This window comes from Triturus cristatus, chromosome 4_1 (assembly GCF_964204655.1).
Source record: "Triturus cristatus chromosome 4_1, aTriCri1.1, whole genome shotgun sequence".
Taxonomy (NCBI): Eukaryota; Metazoa; Chordata; class Amphibia; order Caudata; family Salamandridae; genus Triturus; species Triturus cristatus.
The window spans coordinates 916,076,442-916,095,164 of record NC_140585.1 but is presented as its reverse complement, the minus strand read 5'-3'; the positions used below and the strand labels follow the sequence as shown (position 1 = coordinate 916,095,164).

The 18,723-nt window shown below is 47.4% G+C and overlaps 1 protein-coding gene across 5 annotated transcripts in view; it reads left to right on the top strand.

Annotated features, from left to right (window-relative positions):
• The window catches only part of FLNC (filamin C), a 206,718-nt gene extending 198,267 nt beyond the window's left edge, over positions 1 to 8,451 (top strand). For all 5 annotated transcript variants that reach the window (XM_085653708.1, XM_085653712.1, XM_085653707.1 and 2 more), the window contains 2 exons: positions 4,484 to 4,687; positions 6,568 to 8,451. In XM_085653708.1, coding sequence (XP_085509834.1) covers positions 4,484 to 4,687; positions 6,568 to 6,755 — 392 coding nt within the window. In that variant the 3' untranslated portion in view covers positions 6,756 to 8,451. The remainder of the gene's footprint in view (positions 1 to 4,483; positions 4,688 to 6,567) is intronic.
• The last annotated feature ends 10,272 nt before the right edge of the window (positions 8,452 to 18,723 follow it).

Here is an 18,723-nt window from a genome sequence, read left to right as displayed (position 1 = left end):
TGGACGCCGAGGCAGGCTCCTCCTGCTCTCGGTTCTTCCCTTGACTGGCAGCTGGCTGGGCCTTTGTTCCAGGCTCCAGCCGAAACGAACTCCCTCTCCGGGTAGTCGCGGACCTTGTGCTCACACAGGCCCAGTCAGGTGTACCCAGCATCTCAGTATGAGTCCGGTATTCCACCTCCTTCCAAGCATTGTGCTCCATGTCATTCCCCAGTAGACAATCGACTGGCACGGCAGGGCTTACGGCAACTCGAAGTGAACCTGCAACCCCCCCCCATTCAAAGGGAACCTCGGCCACTGGATAGTGGCCTGTTCTGCCATCAGCCATCGCGGCTGGGTGGAGTACATCGGGAATTACCTGCTCTGGAGACACCAGTTGGCTACGCACCATAGTCATACTGGCTCCTGTGTCTCTCAGAGCCTCCCCTCTTTGGCCGTTGATGGTGACCCACTGCCCATACTTTACGGTATTTGCGGGCACCTGGATCTTAGGAACCATCTCCCGTTCTCCCAGGGACACTAAAGTGACACCCGCCCACTCCCTTCCCTTAGTTAAGGGCATCTCCTCCCCGAGCACTACACTAGCTACTCCGGGGGTCTTTCCTCCAATGGGAGGGGGTGGTCGTTTCAGGCACTTCGGATCTCCTTTATAGTGTCCAACGCCACCGCACTCGTAGCAATGGACAATCCTTGGCTGCTGACTCTGGCCAGGATTAGGGTTTCTGGGTGGGTTAGCCCTAGGGGTGAATCCTGTTCCCTTTCCTTGGAAATTATTTTGGGGGCCTTTGGAGAACTCCTTTTTCTTTTCCCCTCCCTCTTTTTTCTGGGGGGCGCCCTGTCCGACCTTTTGAGTATCCCCTCCAGTCCCCCTTGTGGACACCCGGGTACTAGCCCAAATGTCCGCCTCCTCAGCAAGCTTCCGGGGACTGGTCAGCTTGCTATCCACCAGGTGTTGACGCAGTTCAGGGAAACATTTCTCGAGCAGGTGTTCCTTCAGTACTAGATCAAACAACCCCTCGTAGTTCCTCACTTCACTGCCCTGAATCCAACCCTTTAGTGCCTTCTTTGCATAGTCCAGGAAGTCCACCCAATTCTGTGTGCCCAGTTTGTGACTACCCCTGAACTTCTGTCTGTACTTTTCGGGTGTTAGTCCAAACTTTCTTATGAGCGCCAGTTTCATGGTGGGGTAGTGGGTATGCTCATCCTCCTCGAGGGCCAATAATGCATCCCTACCAGCTGGAGGCATGTACTTGTACAATCCCCCTCCCCAGTACTTCTCTGGAACCCCATGGGCCCTTAACGAGACCTCATAGGCCGCTAGCCACTTGGCGATATCGTCACCCACCCCATAGCTAGCTACTATGTCCTTTGGCAGGTAGGGTTTGGGTTCCCTGGTGTACTCTCGTTCTTCGCTGCCACCGTTAGGTACAGGGCGTGCCCCGATTCTCAGGATCTGAAGATCTATCTCTTTCAGCCTTATCTCATGAGCCATCCTCTGTTCCTCCTTCTCTTTCTCCAGCCTTGCTAAGTCCCATGTGAGCTGTCTTTTCTCCCTCCGGTCTGTTAACTCCACTTCAGACAAGCCACCGCTAGAGGCACTGCTGCCCTTCCTGGAAAGTGTCCTGGGCCCCGCTGACAGGTTCCCCACCTCAGGTTGGTACAAACCAGCTCCCTCACTGTCGGGCTCTCTATCCCTGTCCTCCTCCTCAGCCTTGCTTTCTCGGCGGGCCTCCCCCCAAGCCCTTAAGCTGGTTTGGAGTGCACCCTTCTTTGCTCCTGGGGGACAATACACCCCCTCCCGCTGACAAAAACTCCCTGAGTTGGGCCACAGTGTACGTTTCTAAATTCTCCAGTACAAACTCCATCTTGCCCACTCAGGTCAGAGGACAGTTATTTGCAGTAACTATGCAGGGGGGTACCTTATATAATACCTTCTCCCACCACCAGAGTAAATTTGGAAAAACAAAAACTCACAATTAGGAAGGCCGCTTTCAGAAAACTCCCGGTGTAGGCCTATGGACTACCCACAGTTATTGTTGAGTATACGTAGGCACAGCTCTATCCCACCACTGAACACCAATTATGTTGGAAATTCTCCACTCCCACACCGGAAAGGGTGGTGGTAACGGGGTCTTTCCAGGACATACAGTGGTAGCTTGGCTCGAGTGGTCAGGGGTCAGGCACCGTGCTAAGCATACGTCATACCCATACAATAACCATGCGTGCATCCGTTCCAAAAACGACTCTACACCGTAAAAATTATGAAAATATCTTTCTTTATCTTCTTTTTCTCTTAGTTGCTGATTAAATAAATAATAACACAATCACAATATACAAGGCTTTTTAAATAGTGCAGGTCAAATAAATACTGGCTTAATGATTCAATAAATAGGGGTGATCATAAATAATTAAGGCATAAACATAAGTGCAATACATACAGGCAATTAAATATTCTGAGGCAATAAATACTGCAAACCAATAAATATTGAGCGACCATAAATACTGTGGAACAATAAATACAGTGAAGCAATAAATAGGTTAAATACAATAAATACAGTGCTCTCAATAAATAATTAAAAGCTGACAGTGACACTTATAGAATCAGATCACATTTGAGATTACTATGGGCTGATTTGGCCCAGGCACGGCTTGTGGTTAGGTGGATGGCTTGAGGGTGTCTACTCCCTGGCTTGGACAAGGCTGAGGCCTAAACTGAGGTAGATCAAGGGGGGGAATACTAGAGACCTGGCTCTCTCACTCTACACAACCCCTCTGAATTAGTCTCAGCTCACCCCTGGCACAGTCAAGCTGGTTCCAGCACCTCTCTAACCCCTAGAGTAGTCTCTTAGGATTCCACAGGGCCTTAGGCGCCCTCTATTCCACTTACTGCCCTTTTTCTGAAGCTCCGACGCCGCTGGAGTCGTGTCGACGCCGTGAGGCGGTTCCGGTTCGATGTCGGCGGCCTCGGCACAATGTCAGTTCTTGACGACGCCGGTAGGCGGTTCCGGATCGATGTCGGCGGCCTCGGCTCGATCTCGACCTCCGATTCGATGACGTCGGGCAGTCTTGGCTCGATGTCGACTTCGGGCGGCTCCGGTCCGATGGCGACCTCAGGTTCGATGACGTCGGCCGGCCTTGGCTCGATGTCGACTTCCGGCGGCTCCGGAGTGCGATCCCCACTCCCGACCCCCGGTGCTCCTCTCCTCAGGTTCCGGCGACTCCGGAGTGCGACCTCACTCCCGACCTCCGGTGCTCCTCTCCTCAGGTTCCGGCGACTCCGGAGTGCGACCTCCACTCCCGACCTCCGGCACGCTTCACCTCGGTCTCCGGCGACTCCGGAGGGCGGACTTCACTCCCCCGTCGACGCCGCTCACTCGACCTCGGGTGACTTCCTCCTCGACCTCTGGTACTTCTCCGACCTCCGTCGGCGCCCTCTCTCGACCTCTGGCGGCTCCGGGTACGACGTCTGCTTTTCCAGTCAGCGCCGTTTCTCCACCTCGGGCTCCAGGTCTCCAGGCTACTCGACGTCAGACTCCAGGGAAACCAGTATCCAGGTCAGGATCTTGCTGTTCTTGGATTCTAAGGCCTGTTCCTGCTGTCCAGGTCCTTAAGATGGTTTTTCTTGCTTCTTCCCTCACAGGGCTCCAGGCTGGGCTCAGTCAGTAGGGACTAGTATCAAGGGTGGGTTTATGGACCCCACTCCAGGCACAAGTTTCCACCCCTGCTGCCTCACTCCTTCCTCCTTCAGGTTTCTGCTGCTCTCTCTTCACCAGTCAGGTGCCAACTGCCAGCTCCAACTGCCAACTCTCTGTCTTAGCTTCCCAACATTCTAAACCGCCTCCAACTGTCACAGGGCTCCAGAATGTTGCAGAAGGTTCTAGTAGGTTCCAGTGGGTGCTGGTGATGTCACAGGTGGCCACCATTTTGTGCTCCAGGCCCTCAGACAGAAGTTCCAGGGGTAGATAAAATGGCTCCCTGAATCTGCAGCAACACTAAAAAGTCTGGTGGTTCCCAAAAAGGAAAAATTCTAACAGGGTTTGAGGCAAAAAGTGGGACAAAATAAATAATGATGAGGAGGGACCACCCAAAGGGCTGACAGGTCTAACAATGGAAATCACCACTGACTTCCCGCAGCTGCCAGAATCTAGCATACGTTCTTATTAATTTGTTGGTATATAGCCACACCACACCTCTGGACAGTTGAAATGCATCGAACTTTACAAGTGTAATCTTTAAGACAGACTACCCTTCATGTAAACACCAAATATCAGTTATTTATATATGTTTTTCTATTTAATCTTGCTTAAAGTAAATTGTGCCCAGTGGGCTACAAAGAGACTCTCAGTAATGGCTACCTTATCAAGTTGTACCATCCTTCCTTTGAACTTTCTATTTGGATCGGCATATATGTGGATGATAACGTTTAACATCTGTAGCTGAAGTGTCTTTGCCAAACAGTTTATATTTCTGTTGTCTTCTTCCTTAGGTCCACGTCTTTCTGGAGGTCACAGCTTGCATGAGACGTCGACTGTATTGGTGGAAACTGTTACAAAGTCGTCTAGTGTGGGTGGATACAGTTCGCTGCCAAAATTCTCATCAGATGCCAGCAAGGTGGTTTCCAGAGGCACAGGGCTTTCCAGGGCCCTTGTGGGACAGAAAAATGCCTTCACAGTTGACTGCAGCAAAGCAGGTGAGTGCAGTAGGGCAACAAAGTAGAGGGGTGGGGCGAAGAGGAATTCAACAAAGCTTGTAGGACTGAAACAAATGTGACAGTGGTATTGTAGAGAACAACCACATGAAAAAGCAAAAAGCACTCATCTAGATTTTTATGCTGAGACTTTAGAGAGGTTAATTTGGAGTATGAATCTGTTGTAGATTCACATGTCATGCAGAATCCTGCTTTTGAGTGGTTGACTTGAAAGGTTCACTTACTGTTCTATAAAAAGAAAAGATTCTAGGAAGCGTGATTGGGGTTGTCTGTTGTGGGACTCCCCTATAATGCTGACTGTGTTCCACAATGCTTGTTCTACAATGTTTATTGCAGCACAAACAATAGAGGACTACAAAAGGGAAATCACCGAAAATTTGACAGTAGCAGAGGTGATGTAGGCAGAGAAGGTGAGAGTGCGCTCAAGGCAAAGCTTACAATAAGACAAGTCATACAGACGCAAGGGGAAAGATGAACTTCCTTAAAGATCTGACACTACCACAAATCATCAGGAAATGGCAACAGAGGGACCTTCCAGCAGAGTGTACTCTAGAATAAGTCAAACAAACTTGAGTCATAACTAAGTTGCATACAGATGGAAAGAGAGAGCAGAATTCAAAGCGTGCAGTAACTCTAGTCTTAAATGACAAGCATGAGAAACTACTGTGCAAAAATTACAATGGCATAACTTACACAGGTAAATGGGATTAGGAAGACCTCCCTGAGAAGTTCACAGCAAAAAAATCGTGAAAGATTACTGGTTTAGAAGAGCTTCCTAAATATATTATAATAACACAAACAGGGCTAAAAAGGAGTTTTCTGAAGAGCGTACAGTAACATCATTCGTACAGGTAAAGGGGGACTCCTCTTAATGCTCGGTGCTTGCAATTTCCATGCACCACATGGATTAGTACATGTCATGCAGAGACAATGGATGAAAGGAAGCTCAAAAAGAAACAGGACATGTAGGCAGAGAGGCGAGTAGGAGCTCTCTGTGGAAATGAGAGTAGCATAGGTTAAACAGGCACATGGCATGTAAAGCTTACAGCACCAAAGGTGATACAAGCATTGGAGTAGTAAGGAAACACTGACAGTGGCACAAGTAATAGAAGCATTGTGTCATCGCGAGATCACAGTTGAACCTCCAATACTTACTGTACCACAAGCCAGACAGACCGGGTATGAGAGGGGATTATTGTCCTGCAGAGTTTTGCAATGAGCAAAGCAACACAAAACACCTCATAAATGGGGCTATCAGGTATGGCAAGAGACAAGAGGGTCACTGGTGGCAGAAATATGTTTATTGTGACAAGCCAGAGAGTTACAGGCTCTTTAGGGTCACATGACTTGGCATGTTTGTGGTATTGATGGGGTGGGAGAGGGTGGTCGGGTTGTTTCTCAGAAATGTGAATCTGACTTACCAGAGCGGGCACAGGCATAAAACAAGAGTAGTTGTGAATCTGGAACTCACAGAGGGGTGGTCTCAGTGGAATATGTCTGTCTGCACATTAAGCTCACAGATGAATCTGCCCAACTTTGGGCCCTTTTTGTGGCACTGGCAGAAAACGGGACGATTTGGAGTTATCCCTCTCAGTGGAGATTTTGAAATGTTTTTTGTTTTAATCTAATGCCTCTAGAGGGGGCATACTTCAGGAGAACAGTGAACCAGTAATCATCTCAAAGGCTCCTGCCACCTAATTTTGACTTGAATTTAGACCTAAAAAAGCTGTTTATTGAACGCCCTTGGGGGTGTTGTTAAAAGTTTGACATGGATTGTGTAGCAATAAACATTAGTGAACTGCTGAAGCCAAAATAGGGAATGCCAGTGATCCTCATTAAAAGCTGTCTTTCTCCATGTTCAGGTACCAACATGTTGATGGTGGGTGTGCACGGCCCGAAGACACCATGCGAAGAGGTATACGTGAAACACATGGGAAACCGTTTGTACAACGTCACCTACACAGTCAAGGAGAAGGGCAACTACATTCTGATCGTCAAGTGGGGGGACGAGAACGTGCCAGGAAGCCCGTACCAAGTCACCGTTCCCTGAACATGAGGAAGGGGCATAGGCCTCCGTGTGCATAGCACACACCTGCTTTCAAACCATAGATGCCTTTTCTCCCCCACCACCACCAATGAATGGACATGATCCCCCATCCTAGGCAAATGCACTAACCACGTCAAGTTGAAAATCTGCTTGCAAACTTCTCCCGATTTCCTGCTGCCTTTTGGATCTAGAGACATATGAAGTAACTGTGACACTTTCGGTCCAGGCGTGAATAAACACTGGTGTGGTAGTATACAGCATTAGCGGGCTGTGGGCGGAATACGAAGCATGCCAATTACCCACAATGCTGTGGGTCAGTGCCTTTTATGTATTGCTTCTTCGTGCGTCACAGTCAACTTATTTCGTTCCTTGGCGGAAGCTTGCTCCTTCATCTCGGGGTTAGCATGTTTGTTTGTTTTAATTTCTTCTTTTTGCACGCCTGTCTGGGATAGAATTGGGGGGGGGGGGGTGAACATTGGTCATGAGGCCACAAAAAGGTTAGGCCAGTTCTCTTTCTTTTTAACTTTTTAAACAATGTTTTTTGTATTAAATTGTAGACAATTCCTGAGATGAAGGGGCTGCAGTGTTGCTTAATGTGAGTGGGGTAGAGGTCACTAACTTAGATGGTACTCAGATGTCATGCTAAGGAATGTATTCCAAATAATGAACACGTGAGCTTGGTCACAATAAGGGTAGCAGTACAACAGAGCACCCGCAGCTGGAAGAACATTGTGCATTTTCCTGAAAGCAGAGGGAGCTCAGAGGTTCCCACACATGAAGGGTTGCATGAGCTAAGCTTGTCCATATAGCTGAATTATTGAACGTGCAATGCTTTCAGTCCAATTATATAGGGTGTAAATAGAGCCCAAAGTACCTATCAGGATCATTGTGGTTCAGCTGCTTTTTGAAGGAACTAAGATCCCATTCACGATGTTTTTGAGATTGAGATGCCCGGATGCTGTTCCAATAGCCACATACAGACATTATGAAAAAAGAATAATTTATGCCTCTAAAATGGTTGCCTTTTAACAGTCCATTTATGTGGACAGTGAATGTTGTGATTCAAGTGCCTACTACACTTTCACTCTGGGGGTTCGGGGTGTACCTAAGATGAGAACTCTTTGTGATCTTAAAAGAGACAGCCTCTGCATACAGCCTGGGATTCAGGAGACCTGTATGTTTGTAGTACCACACATAATGATATGGAACATACCACTCGTCAGTTCAATGGACAGTTTCCTTATCTGTGTTTTTTTCGTAGATCCACTCGCACTGCCCATCTGGGTCTAACGCTACTGTGAATATATCTGCCAGCACCCACACCCCCTAAAGCACTGACCTCATGATCACACCCTACCCCCACCTGTTACTGAGCAATATGATTGGCCACAGTAGCACTGTTGGTGGGAACAAGTGGAGAGCATGGCCATTTGACAGCATCAAATGGAACCGTCACTGTTAGAAACCAAAAGAAATGTATTTAAGAGAAAATAAAGTGAAACTACTAGATTTTATGGGCTAACAAAACAATAAGTAAAAAGAGATCAATTTTATGTTAATAAGATGGTACAATGGAGTTTTATAGTGATGTTTTGTATGTATTAAAGGGGCGATATGAAACCTCAATAGTTTGTATTAATACTTAATGATTGGTAAAAAATGCCAGTGAAAATAAAACATAATTGCTAATTTGCCACAAGCTAAGGAGCATACTTCACTCTGTTTTTCTTGTGTTTAAAGTGTAAGCGTAAGACTTAACAGGTGTTCATGTTACAAAGCCATAACATGGAAGTGCATTAAAGGAATGTTTCTGCCTTACTGGAAGGAAGGTGTGAAAATGTGAATGTGCGAGATGAAATAAGTAATTAATTTACCTATCTGTTAAACTGAGATGAAATAATAGAGCAGTGGAATGTTGATCGGTGCAATGAGGACAATGGAGGAGCAGCAGAGTATAAGCACTAGTAGAGGCCCGCTTCTGTCAACTTTCCAATGCCACAGGGGCATATCTGTATTTTACTAGTGCTGGAGCACAGCGTGCTGCCTAGCGCCAAACGCAGTCACCCTTACACCATGGAGCAAGGGTGTCTGTGATGTAAGCAGGATTGTTTTTGTGCAGTAGGGGACACCTTCCGGTACAAAAACAATCCTCTGAGGCTATGTCCTCTTAAGAGGAAAAAACAAGGAGAAATAAACATATTTCTCCTTATTACATTTCATCTGGAAAGGCGAAGCATTTTGACACATTCACAGGCCTACCAGTAATGATAAATCTAGGAATGCGTCAAATTCCATGGGTGTTGTGTGGGAACACCCATGCACCACCCATGGAATGCCTCCCTGGGGCAGAGTAATGCAACGCAGCAATTTGAGCTGTGCTGCGTTACTCTAGATTTATCAAGCCACTCAGAGCCTTGCAAGGTGGTGTTGCGTCGCTTGATAAATTGTATTTAGTAGTTGCGTCGCGCATGCACCCCGTTGCATGGTGCAAGTGCGATGCAACTACTTGATAAATATGGCCCAGACTGTGTTGATATAGGTAGATAACAACGCTTCCCCCTCACTCTTCCCTTGCTTTTAGTGTCAGTTAAGCCTTGGAAGGAGCAAGGTGGGGAATGCTGGGGAATGCTGCTTGGCTCCTGTCTCCCTCGGCTCTGCCAAACAAAAACAGTTTTGCAGAGCCCAAGGAGGTCGGGGTCTGAATGCTGCCCATTTCCATAGCTCTTGCTGTGTGAATCCACTCACAACTGTTGGTAAGAGCTGTGAAAGGAACTGAAGCTTTGAAGAATTGAGGATTTGTAAATTGAGTCGCCCAGAATTAGGACATTGCGCTGGCATGAGGCCTTGCCTTTGGCTCTGCCCTGAAACACCAGAGCAGACCTTTAATGGCTGGTATAACCTGCTCTGGGGTGCTACAATGCTATATTTTACAATGGGTACTGCAAAGGGAAAATATAATTTTTCCTCTTTTCTCCTAGCATTCCTTCTCATTAAAAGTAATTTCCAATTAATGGTTACTGTAATGGCTTGTATTGAGTTCTGTGAGGGTTGGTTGTGTGTGACAGTAGGTCTTATACAGAAATCAGTAATCTTAGTTAGTGCAGACTTCCTGCGGTAGGAGAATGTAAATAAGGAGAGAGTGGATTGTAGCTGAGTGCTATTCATCAAAGTTTGTGGGGTGTTTACTTCATTCTTACTCTCGCCTTGTCTGTTGGATTTTTTAATGTTTGTTTGTCTTAATCCTGAAACTTGAGCTGTGATGACAGATGGTCATTTGGTGGTGAGGGGGCTTGGCGTTTAAGGTTGAGGGAACTTTTGAACATTTCAGCAGATGTAGGAGTGATCAACTTATTTCTTAGGAAATGGAAAAGCTGTGTTTGAGTACTTTGTGGGAGGTGTCATCTCATCTATGTTACAAATGTGCTAGGGACTGAATTCCATAGTTTGTCTGCCTTGACTGTAGTACGATATCCATAGCACGCATGATTTTTTGTAAGGAGGGGTAGGGAAAAGATGTTCAGTAGAAGATCTTAAGTTTTTTTTTTTTTTATTTGGTATTTTTGGAATTGCAGGCTCTATCCATCACTTTGTAGGTGACGCAGGAGACTGGGAGTCACTGCAGAGCTTTGAGAGATATAGTAATGTGTTGTGTGTGCCTCAATAGAGCCCATTTACTTCATCCACTTTAGATACAACGACAGGCAAGACTGCGGTGACTCCTTGGGGGAAAACTAGGAAGGGGAAAACGTATCCCGCTGATCTGATGTGAAGAAATGTTGACTTGAATTTCTTATTTCTTTGCTGTAGCAGTAAGAGGTCTGTACTCATGAGTACACAGAGATTCTTATGATATTTCATGGTGACTAGCATTGGCCTATGGGAGCTTGCCAAGGAAAGGGCAGCGATTAGGGATTTTCTGCCACTTATAATCAGTACAATTGTGTCAGAATTTAGTTCGCTCTGGTTTTCAGACATCCGCAGACTGACCTTATTCAGTCAGAAATGGCATTCTGGTCTAGAGTGTTGTTCTTATTTATAGTGATTGAACATTGCATATCATCTGCAGCATAGCACGTGTGTCCACATGATCTAACTTATTAGCCATGGTTTGAGTTCTGTTTTGAAGTGGAGAGGGGAATTCTTTGGTATTCCTCTTAGTCATTTGTGAAGTTTGGAAAGTGAGTTGCCCCTTGAAATGTTGGCGTTGTCTCTTTTAGAAAGAAATGTAAACATGCTGCAGCTTTGGTAATTGTGATCCATACTATGCGTCTGATGGGGCAGACCTGTTCAGAGTGTTGAAAGCGGTCAGTCGATCTTGGAGGATTAGATCATGGGCACCTTCCAAGTCAGGTCACTTATTAAGTTCATCTCAGATCGCAACCTGCTGATCCTCTATGCTCTGGTAGTTCGATATATACAGCTCTTTCGAGCAGTGCTGCTACACGTAGACTGACATTCATCTCCTGTACTTTGCCGTTTGAGGATTTAAGAATGGAGACTTTTAGTAGGAGTTGGATCTATGATCTTTTAAAGTCTGTTGATATGACAGCCAAAACTACTGATTTGTTGAACATGTGTAGGCTGTTGTTTGTGAAAGAGGTGACTCATGGTCAGTCTGGAGCTTGACCTGCTGCTCAAGACACCAATCTTAGAAGGAAACACAACAGAGTCACTTGAAAACGTGGAGATAGAAAAATCATAAGCAGCCCATGGATAAAGACAGCAGCTTCTTCAACAAAGTCCACAACTTATTCACAACTAATTAGAAAAGGCAAGTGTCTGCAATCCTCACAATGGCCATTATTTGCCAGAAACAGAATGAAAGAAAGAATTCAAATGTTCTAAAAAGTTCAAATAAATAGCAGTCGTTTAACTTTCCCTTGAACGGAGAGAGCAGGAAACTGAAAAGGGAGATTGTTTCGAAACTGAAGTACTTCATCTTATTTCATTATGAAGCCAGAAACGTTTCAATTATTAATGCGAAAATGCGACAAGCTAGCGAGGCCCTCCATTTATTTATTTGTTTGTTTGTTTTCTACTGGCTTTGTGGCACCTTAACCCATTACATCTGCAGAAAGCTGAAGACTTTAATACTGTCAGTACTATGCCTCCCTTACCTGTCACAATATATGGACAGTTGAAAACCTCAGGGACTCTAACCCTTAGGAACTTGCAAAAGTTGAGAGACACAACACGGTGTGTCCTTCCTTACCCCTCACTATATAAGAACAGTAAATTCTCAGGGACTCTAACCCTGAAAGCCTGCAAAAGCTGAGAGAGGCCAGATGCAACTCCCCTTTTCCTACCTATATCTGATTAGATAGGCGTTGGAATCATCGCATCAGTGTTTTACTTAGGAGAAAAACACCGAAATGCCCCTGGTGCATGAGAGACCTGGCCTGTCTGCTCACATGCCCTACCACAGATAGACGCCAATAGGCGATCCCTGTCTTTTCTAGACAGACGAAATGAAGAAAATACAGAATACTGAACTGTTAAGTGAAGTCTTGCATGGGAAACCCAAAAACCACAAACCTCAAACCTCGAGGTCGTACAATAATTCCTGGCTCGGTGCCTGCTTGTGTGTGTTTTAAAAAAAAATGATTTTTGCCATGGCAAGGTGACAGTGACAGTCTGAAAGAGGACGGGGGGACCGGGACAGTAATATGACACCCGCAGGCCCACAACCAAATAACCCCAGGACTTACACCACAGTAGGCAAGACAAAGAGAAAAACAAAAAGCTCTTTGACTTACCCGGATGCGTACGGCGGCTCAGGCAGGAAGGGCCGACTAGGGGCAAACTCTGGCTACAGCCACAGGAAAAGTCCCGTTCCCTACAGTCTGGAGATCCTTATGCACATCCCTTTGTTGGTCGCCAATTGTTAGAGGGTAGTTTTTCACCACAGGAACTGACACTGAATGTGTTTTCTGAAATAACAAGACACACTCTTGAGAAGCAGGAATTGAGTCTGGAGTGGCACTATTTATTTAAAATAAACAAGTAACAAGTGTCAAAAGAGACATCGTTAATCAAAAATAACACCATACAATCTAGCAAGTAACAAGTGTCGAAGACACATCACTGATCAAGAGTAAAAACATGCAGTCTGGCAAGTTTAAAATCACGGAAATTCAAAGAGAGTGAGAGAGAGAAAAACTGAATATCAAAATACAATGAGGCCTTATCTAATGTTAAATAAATCAAACAGCTACTGGGAGCACCTCAACGTGATTACAGTATATGAGGCGATCAACGAGTTTGTCAGTGGACATTCCTTTTATACAGTTTTAATGAGCAACTGTTGACCGCAAAGTCTAAACATTAGCAGGTGTTAGACCACAAAACATAACAAAAGCTGAACCTTTTATTGAAAACAATTTGCGTCACTTCTCGGAAACTTTAAAGCGGAAGCTCCTTATAAGGTACATAGTTCATCAAAAGGTTTTTGTTAATTTTGAGCCATGACAGTGTCTTAGTTTCTTGTTCTTCTAGATGACAGATGCATCCTGCCATTGCTACATCCTCTTAATGTACAGTAAGATGAGCACGCATAGGGCAGGGGCTCAGTGACTTCTTCATCAGAAAGACAGTGATCTGAGGTTATTGGCCTTCAGAGGAGAGATACATCTGAGGTTACAGGAGGGAACAAAGGCCTACTGCCTCTGCAAACGCTCAAGGCAGTTTGGACAATTTAGCACAACCCTATCTATGTGCTGGCAGGGACATTTGAGACTCTCGTGCTTCAGATGTGGACAGAATGGGCCTGGGGCACAATATGGTAAAATTAGACCCTGCTTCAGAAGCACCCTATAATCTATCCTATATGGAACTACTGTACACCATGCGTTACCACCCATCACCAGAATACCAATGTAATGCTGTCACAAAGCTCTGCAGCACACTGACTGATGGAATATTGATGAAAGAAACTCTTTTGTGGCTGCACCACACAGCCAGCTAGACATTCTTCAGTATTTGGAACTGATAGGCATCTCAACTTTAGTTGAAGTGTGAGTCCTCAAACATAATACATTGTTTGAACAGTTGTCCACGTATTTCTCTCTACAGAAAACACAGTTCTTCAGATATCTCTGCCTTGTTTTCAGTTATCTACTTTGTTTTCAGTTAGGACAATAAATCTCCTGGAGCCCAAGTTAACCATGGAGCAGATCGACAGGAAGGTATATGCACAGTATATAGGTCATTGATGGTTAACACACTCGACCCTCTGATGAATCTGTGGGAGCAAGTCCTTGTTTACCTAGAGGACAAAGAGTGGGAAGAGGTTTAAAAGCCCTCACGTTCTCTGGCCATTTCCTCACGCTTTAGGCTGATTCAAGTTTAATACTTCCACAGAACATACTTCCATCCTGCTAGGCTGTGGTATATGGGAAGGGCCCCCATCCCCAACTGCCAAAGTTGTACACAGGCCCAGGGCATTTTGTTAGAAATTGGGTTTCTGGCTGGCAGAGGTATGCACCCTGTCCAAGAAAGAACCCCAATCCTAGCTGGGGTAAGTCATAAACGCACCCTAAATTAACCTATGCTCACCCCCTGGTAGCTTGGCACAGAACGGTCAGGCTTATCTTAAGAGGTAATGTGTAAAGTATTTGTGCCACATTTCAAACAGTAAAACAGTGAAAACCCCACTCAAAAAGATACCAGACCCCATTGGAAACAATAGAGCTTAATTTAATTAACAAAACAATAAATATACAAGATTTATAACCAGAGTTATGCATTTTTAAAGAATGAACTCAAATGTAGTGCTTAAAAGCATAAGGCACCAACCGGGGCAATCTGGTTGCGCTAGACCGGGTCAACTCCAAACGTTCAGGCCAACCGCAATGGAGCACAGGTTGGATACAGGGAACAGCCGTGGTCTGCTGCAAAGTACCTTAGTTGTGTCGTCGACAGAGCCAAGATGCAAAAAGCAAAGTGGCGATGTGTCGTCATTGGAGCAGAGAAGCAAGAAGCAAAAAGGCGTTGTGTCATCGTTAAACCATAGGATGAAGACAATGCGTCGGCTTTGAGCCGGGCAAAGTCAAAGATGTGTCGGGATGTGCCGAGCAGCCGGCAATGCAATGGACTCAATCATCATGGCAGCGGCGATGCGTCGGCATCGATGGACATGCATCGGTTCTGAGCGGTGCAATAGTGTCGATGCGTCGAAATATGCTGGAGCTGTACTTAATATTCTGATGGATACATCTGCCAGTGGATTCCTCACCTTGTGAATATCCCCTGCGCCAGCATTCCACGGAACTTTTCTTCCCCAGCACTCCACGTCGACGTGGGCGACGTCATAATGCATCGGCTCCACTCGCGACTCCGTTCGACGTCACCGGAACCATAAGAAGCCCACGTCGGCGTGATGACGTCAGTTCCCTTTTTTCCGCGCCTTCGACGCGCAACGTTTTTTTTCCAGTGCTCTTTAGCTACTTTGTAGTTTAGCCGTGTTACTCTGTTCAAGTATGTCTTCGACTAGAAAGTCGGTCTTTAAGCCCTGTAGGGAATGTGGAGGTCTGATGTCGATGACGGATCCACACCAGAACTGTTTATGGTGCCTCTCTTCAGAACACGATATGGAGGAGTGCGGATGCTGTAGAAGCATGAACCCGAAAGCACTCAAGGAGAGGAAGATTAAGCTCTTCATGAAGAAGATCGGTGAGGAGTAGAGAGGGAGGAAAAAGGAGAAGTCGAAGAGGGGGTCATCGACTTCGAAGTCTTCGAGGTCGAAGAAGCACCACAAGAAGAGGAAACATTCTTCTCGACGTCGGTCCTCGAGGTCCAGGAAGTCGAGGTCGAGGTCGGCTTCGCCCCGTCGACGCCGGAGCAAAGGCTTGTCTCCTTCTCCTTCACCTTTGAAGTCACCGAGGTGTTCTCCTTCGAAGAAGCAGACTCCGACTCAGTCCCCGACGCGGTCATCGGATCCGTCTAAGGCATCGACTCCGGTTCGAGTGGAGTCGGATGCTTCCATGCATGAACAGGAGCAGGAAGAGTCTGTTCCGGTGCCTGAAGAGTCTGAGGCTCCGGTAGAAGATACTGCGGAACCGACGCCGGAGACTCCACAAGGGGATACAGGGTCTGTTCCTTTTCCTCAGTTCCTGGCTCCAGGTACAGATTCTGCCAATTTCTTAAATGCTATGTATGGCATTTTTAATAGGGCGGCCTACCCATCCGGAGCACCAACTGGTCCCGTGGGTTCGATGGCTTTTACACTGGGGGTGCCGCAGCAGTATGCTCAGGCCCCCTTTAAGCCCTTTATGCCGATGGCGCCTTCTTGGCAGTTTCCGGCGCCGTCTGGAGATCCGATTCGACCTCGGAAGGACCAGCAGACTTCAGAGCCTTCCTCGACGCCGAGGCCGACTCCATCGGCACCGCGTCCGGCGCCGCCGACTCCACCTATGGCGCCGCCGACTCCGGTACCTTTGGGTCCTCCGACGCCGCGTACGACGTCGTCGACACCGGCTCCACGGATCCGGTCGAGGAGGGAGGCCCAGAGGGTGTTGGAGGAAGGGAGATATCGGACAGAGGTGGAAGAAGGTGAGGTCGACTCTTCTTCAGATGAATTTGAAGGCATTGATGAAGCTAGTGGGTTGGATACAACCCCAGAGTGGGAGCATGCATTTGCCAGGTCTTCTCCACCTCAGGAATTGGCTCCCTATCATGTAGTGATCAAAAAGGCAGCAGAACTTTTGGATTTGCAGCTGCCTTCTGTGGAGTACAAATCCAACTTGCTTACAGAAGTGTTGCATTCTCCATCATCAACATCAGAGCCTTTGTTGCCTTTCAATGAGGCCATCTTGGAGCCGGTCTTGGAGGTGTGGAAGAAACCCCTTTCATCTCCGGCGGTGTGCAGACAGGTGGCAAGAAGGTACAAGGTTGCACAAGGGGATCCTGACTTCTTGTCAACTCATCCATCTCCGGACAGCTTGGTTGTGCAGGCTTCATGTTCCAAGCATGCTTCGGGTGCCTTCCCTCAGTCTCCAGCTGACAGGGAATCTAAAAAGGTTGATCAGGCAGCCAAAAAGACCTTTTCCACAGGAAGTATGGCGTTAAAATCAACTAATGCTACATGTCTGCTGGGGCGTTATGCACATGCACTAATGGACTCCATTAAGTCTTTGGCCCCTAAGTTGCCTGAGGGGGATAAGTCGTCCTTTTTGGAGGTTGTGGCGGACACTCAGGCGGCTGCCAGGCAAGTTATCCAGTCAGGGCTGGATACTGCGGACTCGGTGGCAAGGATCATGGGGTCGTCTGTTGCCGCAAGGAGGCAGGCTTGGCTCCGTACCTCTGGGTTCTCACCTGATGTGCAAGCTACGCTGGTTGATCTGCCATTCGACGGACAGAAGCTGTTTGGGGAGAAAGCAGACTCTGCCCTGCAGCGATTTAAGGCCAGCAGGTTGACTGCAAAATCCTTGGGACTGCAAGCTCCTGCTAGGGGTTCGTCTTTTCGAAAGTTTAGGGGTTTTGGAAGATCGTCTTTTCGCTCTTACCGGCAGCCCCAACAGAAGCAGCAACAACAGCAGCAGAATCCCCTCTATAAATCCTATAGAGGGAGGCAAAGGGGTCGGGGAGGTTCTGGACGCAACCCCTCTTCTTCCTCCTCCTCCTCTGCTCCCAATGAAGCATCAGGGAAGCAGCCCTAGATCCCCCATCCCGGATCATGTAAGACCTGTGGGGGGTCGGGTGTCCTACTTTCTACGGGGTTGGAAATCTGTTACAACAGACCTTTGGGTTTTGAACCTCGTAGAGACTGGGTACACCCTTTCCTTTCGGGAGTTTCCTCCCCCTTACCCTCCTTGCCAAGGTTATTGCTTGGAAGACCATCTGCTTCTCCTGCAGAAAGAAGTTCTAGCCTTGCTTCAGAAGGGTGCAATAGAGGTGGTTCCGGAGCAGGAAAGGGGTCAGGGATGCTACTCCCGGTATTTCCTGATTCCCAAAAAGGACGGCAGATTGCGTCCAATCCTGGAACTCAGAATCTTGAACTTTTACCTGAAGCAGGAGAAATTCAAGATGCTGACCCTTGCGCAGGTTCTTCAAGCGTTGCAGCAAGGAGACTGGATGGTGTCGCTCGACTTGCAGGACGCGTACTTCCATGTCCCAATCCTGAAGTCGCACAGGAAGTATCTCCGTTTTACGGTTGGGTCGCAACACTACCAGTTTGTGGTCCTCCCGTTTGGTCTTACTACCGCACCTCGAGTCTTCACGAAGGTGATGGCAGTGGTGGCTGCTCATCTCAGGAGGTTGGGGATTACGGTTTTCCCCTACCTGGACGACTGGCTTCTGAAGGCAGAGTCCCCAGAGATGGTGCAGCGTCATCTGCAGGTAACATCTCAGCTGTTATTCGACTTGGGTTTTTCGGTCAATGTGCCCAAATCTCACCTGGTGCCCTCTCAGCGCAACCTGTTCATAGGGGCGGTACTGGACACTACTGTGTGTCAAGCATTCCCTCCTCCTCAAAGGATTCTCGACATTCAGGAGATGGTCCCTTTATTCCACAACGGAGCGGTCGTTCCAGTTCTGAAGGTCCTTCGCCTGCTCGGTCTGTTCGCTTCCTGCATTCTGTTGGTCAACCATGCACGCTGGCATATGAGGGCGCTCCAGTGGTGCCTCCGCAAGCAGTGGTATCAGCACAACGGAGATCTCAGGGAGTCGATCAGGATTTCCAGAGAAGCTGCAGCGGATCTGTCTTGGTGGAGCGTGGAGGCCAATCTGTCTCAGGGAAACCCCTTCCATCTACCTCCATCGGTGGCCACAGTAATAACGGATGCATCCACTTTAGGGTGGGGTGCGCATCTGGGGGATCTGGAGATCAAGGGTCTTTGGTCTCCAGAGGAAAGGTTGCTTCACAACAACCTTCTGGAATTGCGGGCGATTCGTTTGGCGCTCAAGGCCTTCCTCCCTTCCCTTCGCGGTCAGTCTGTTCAAGTCCTGACGGACAACACGACCGCGATGTGGTATG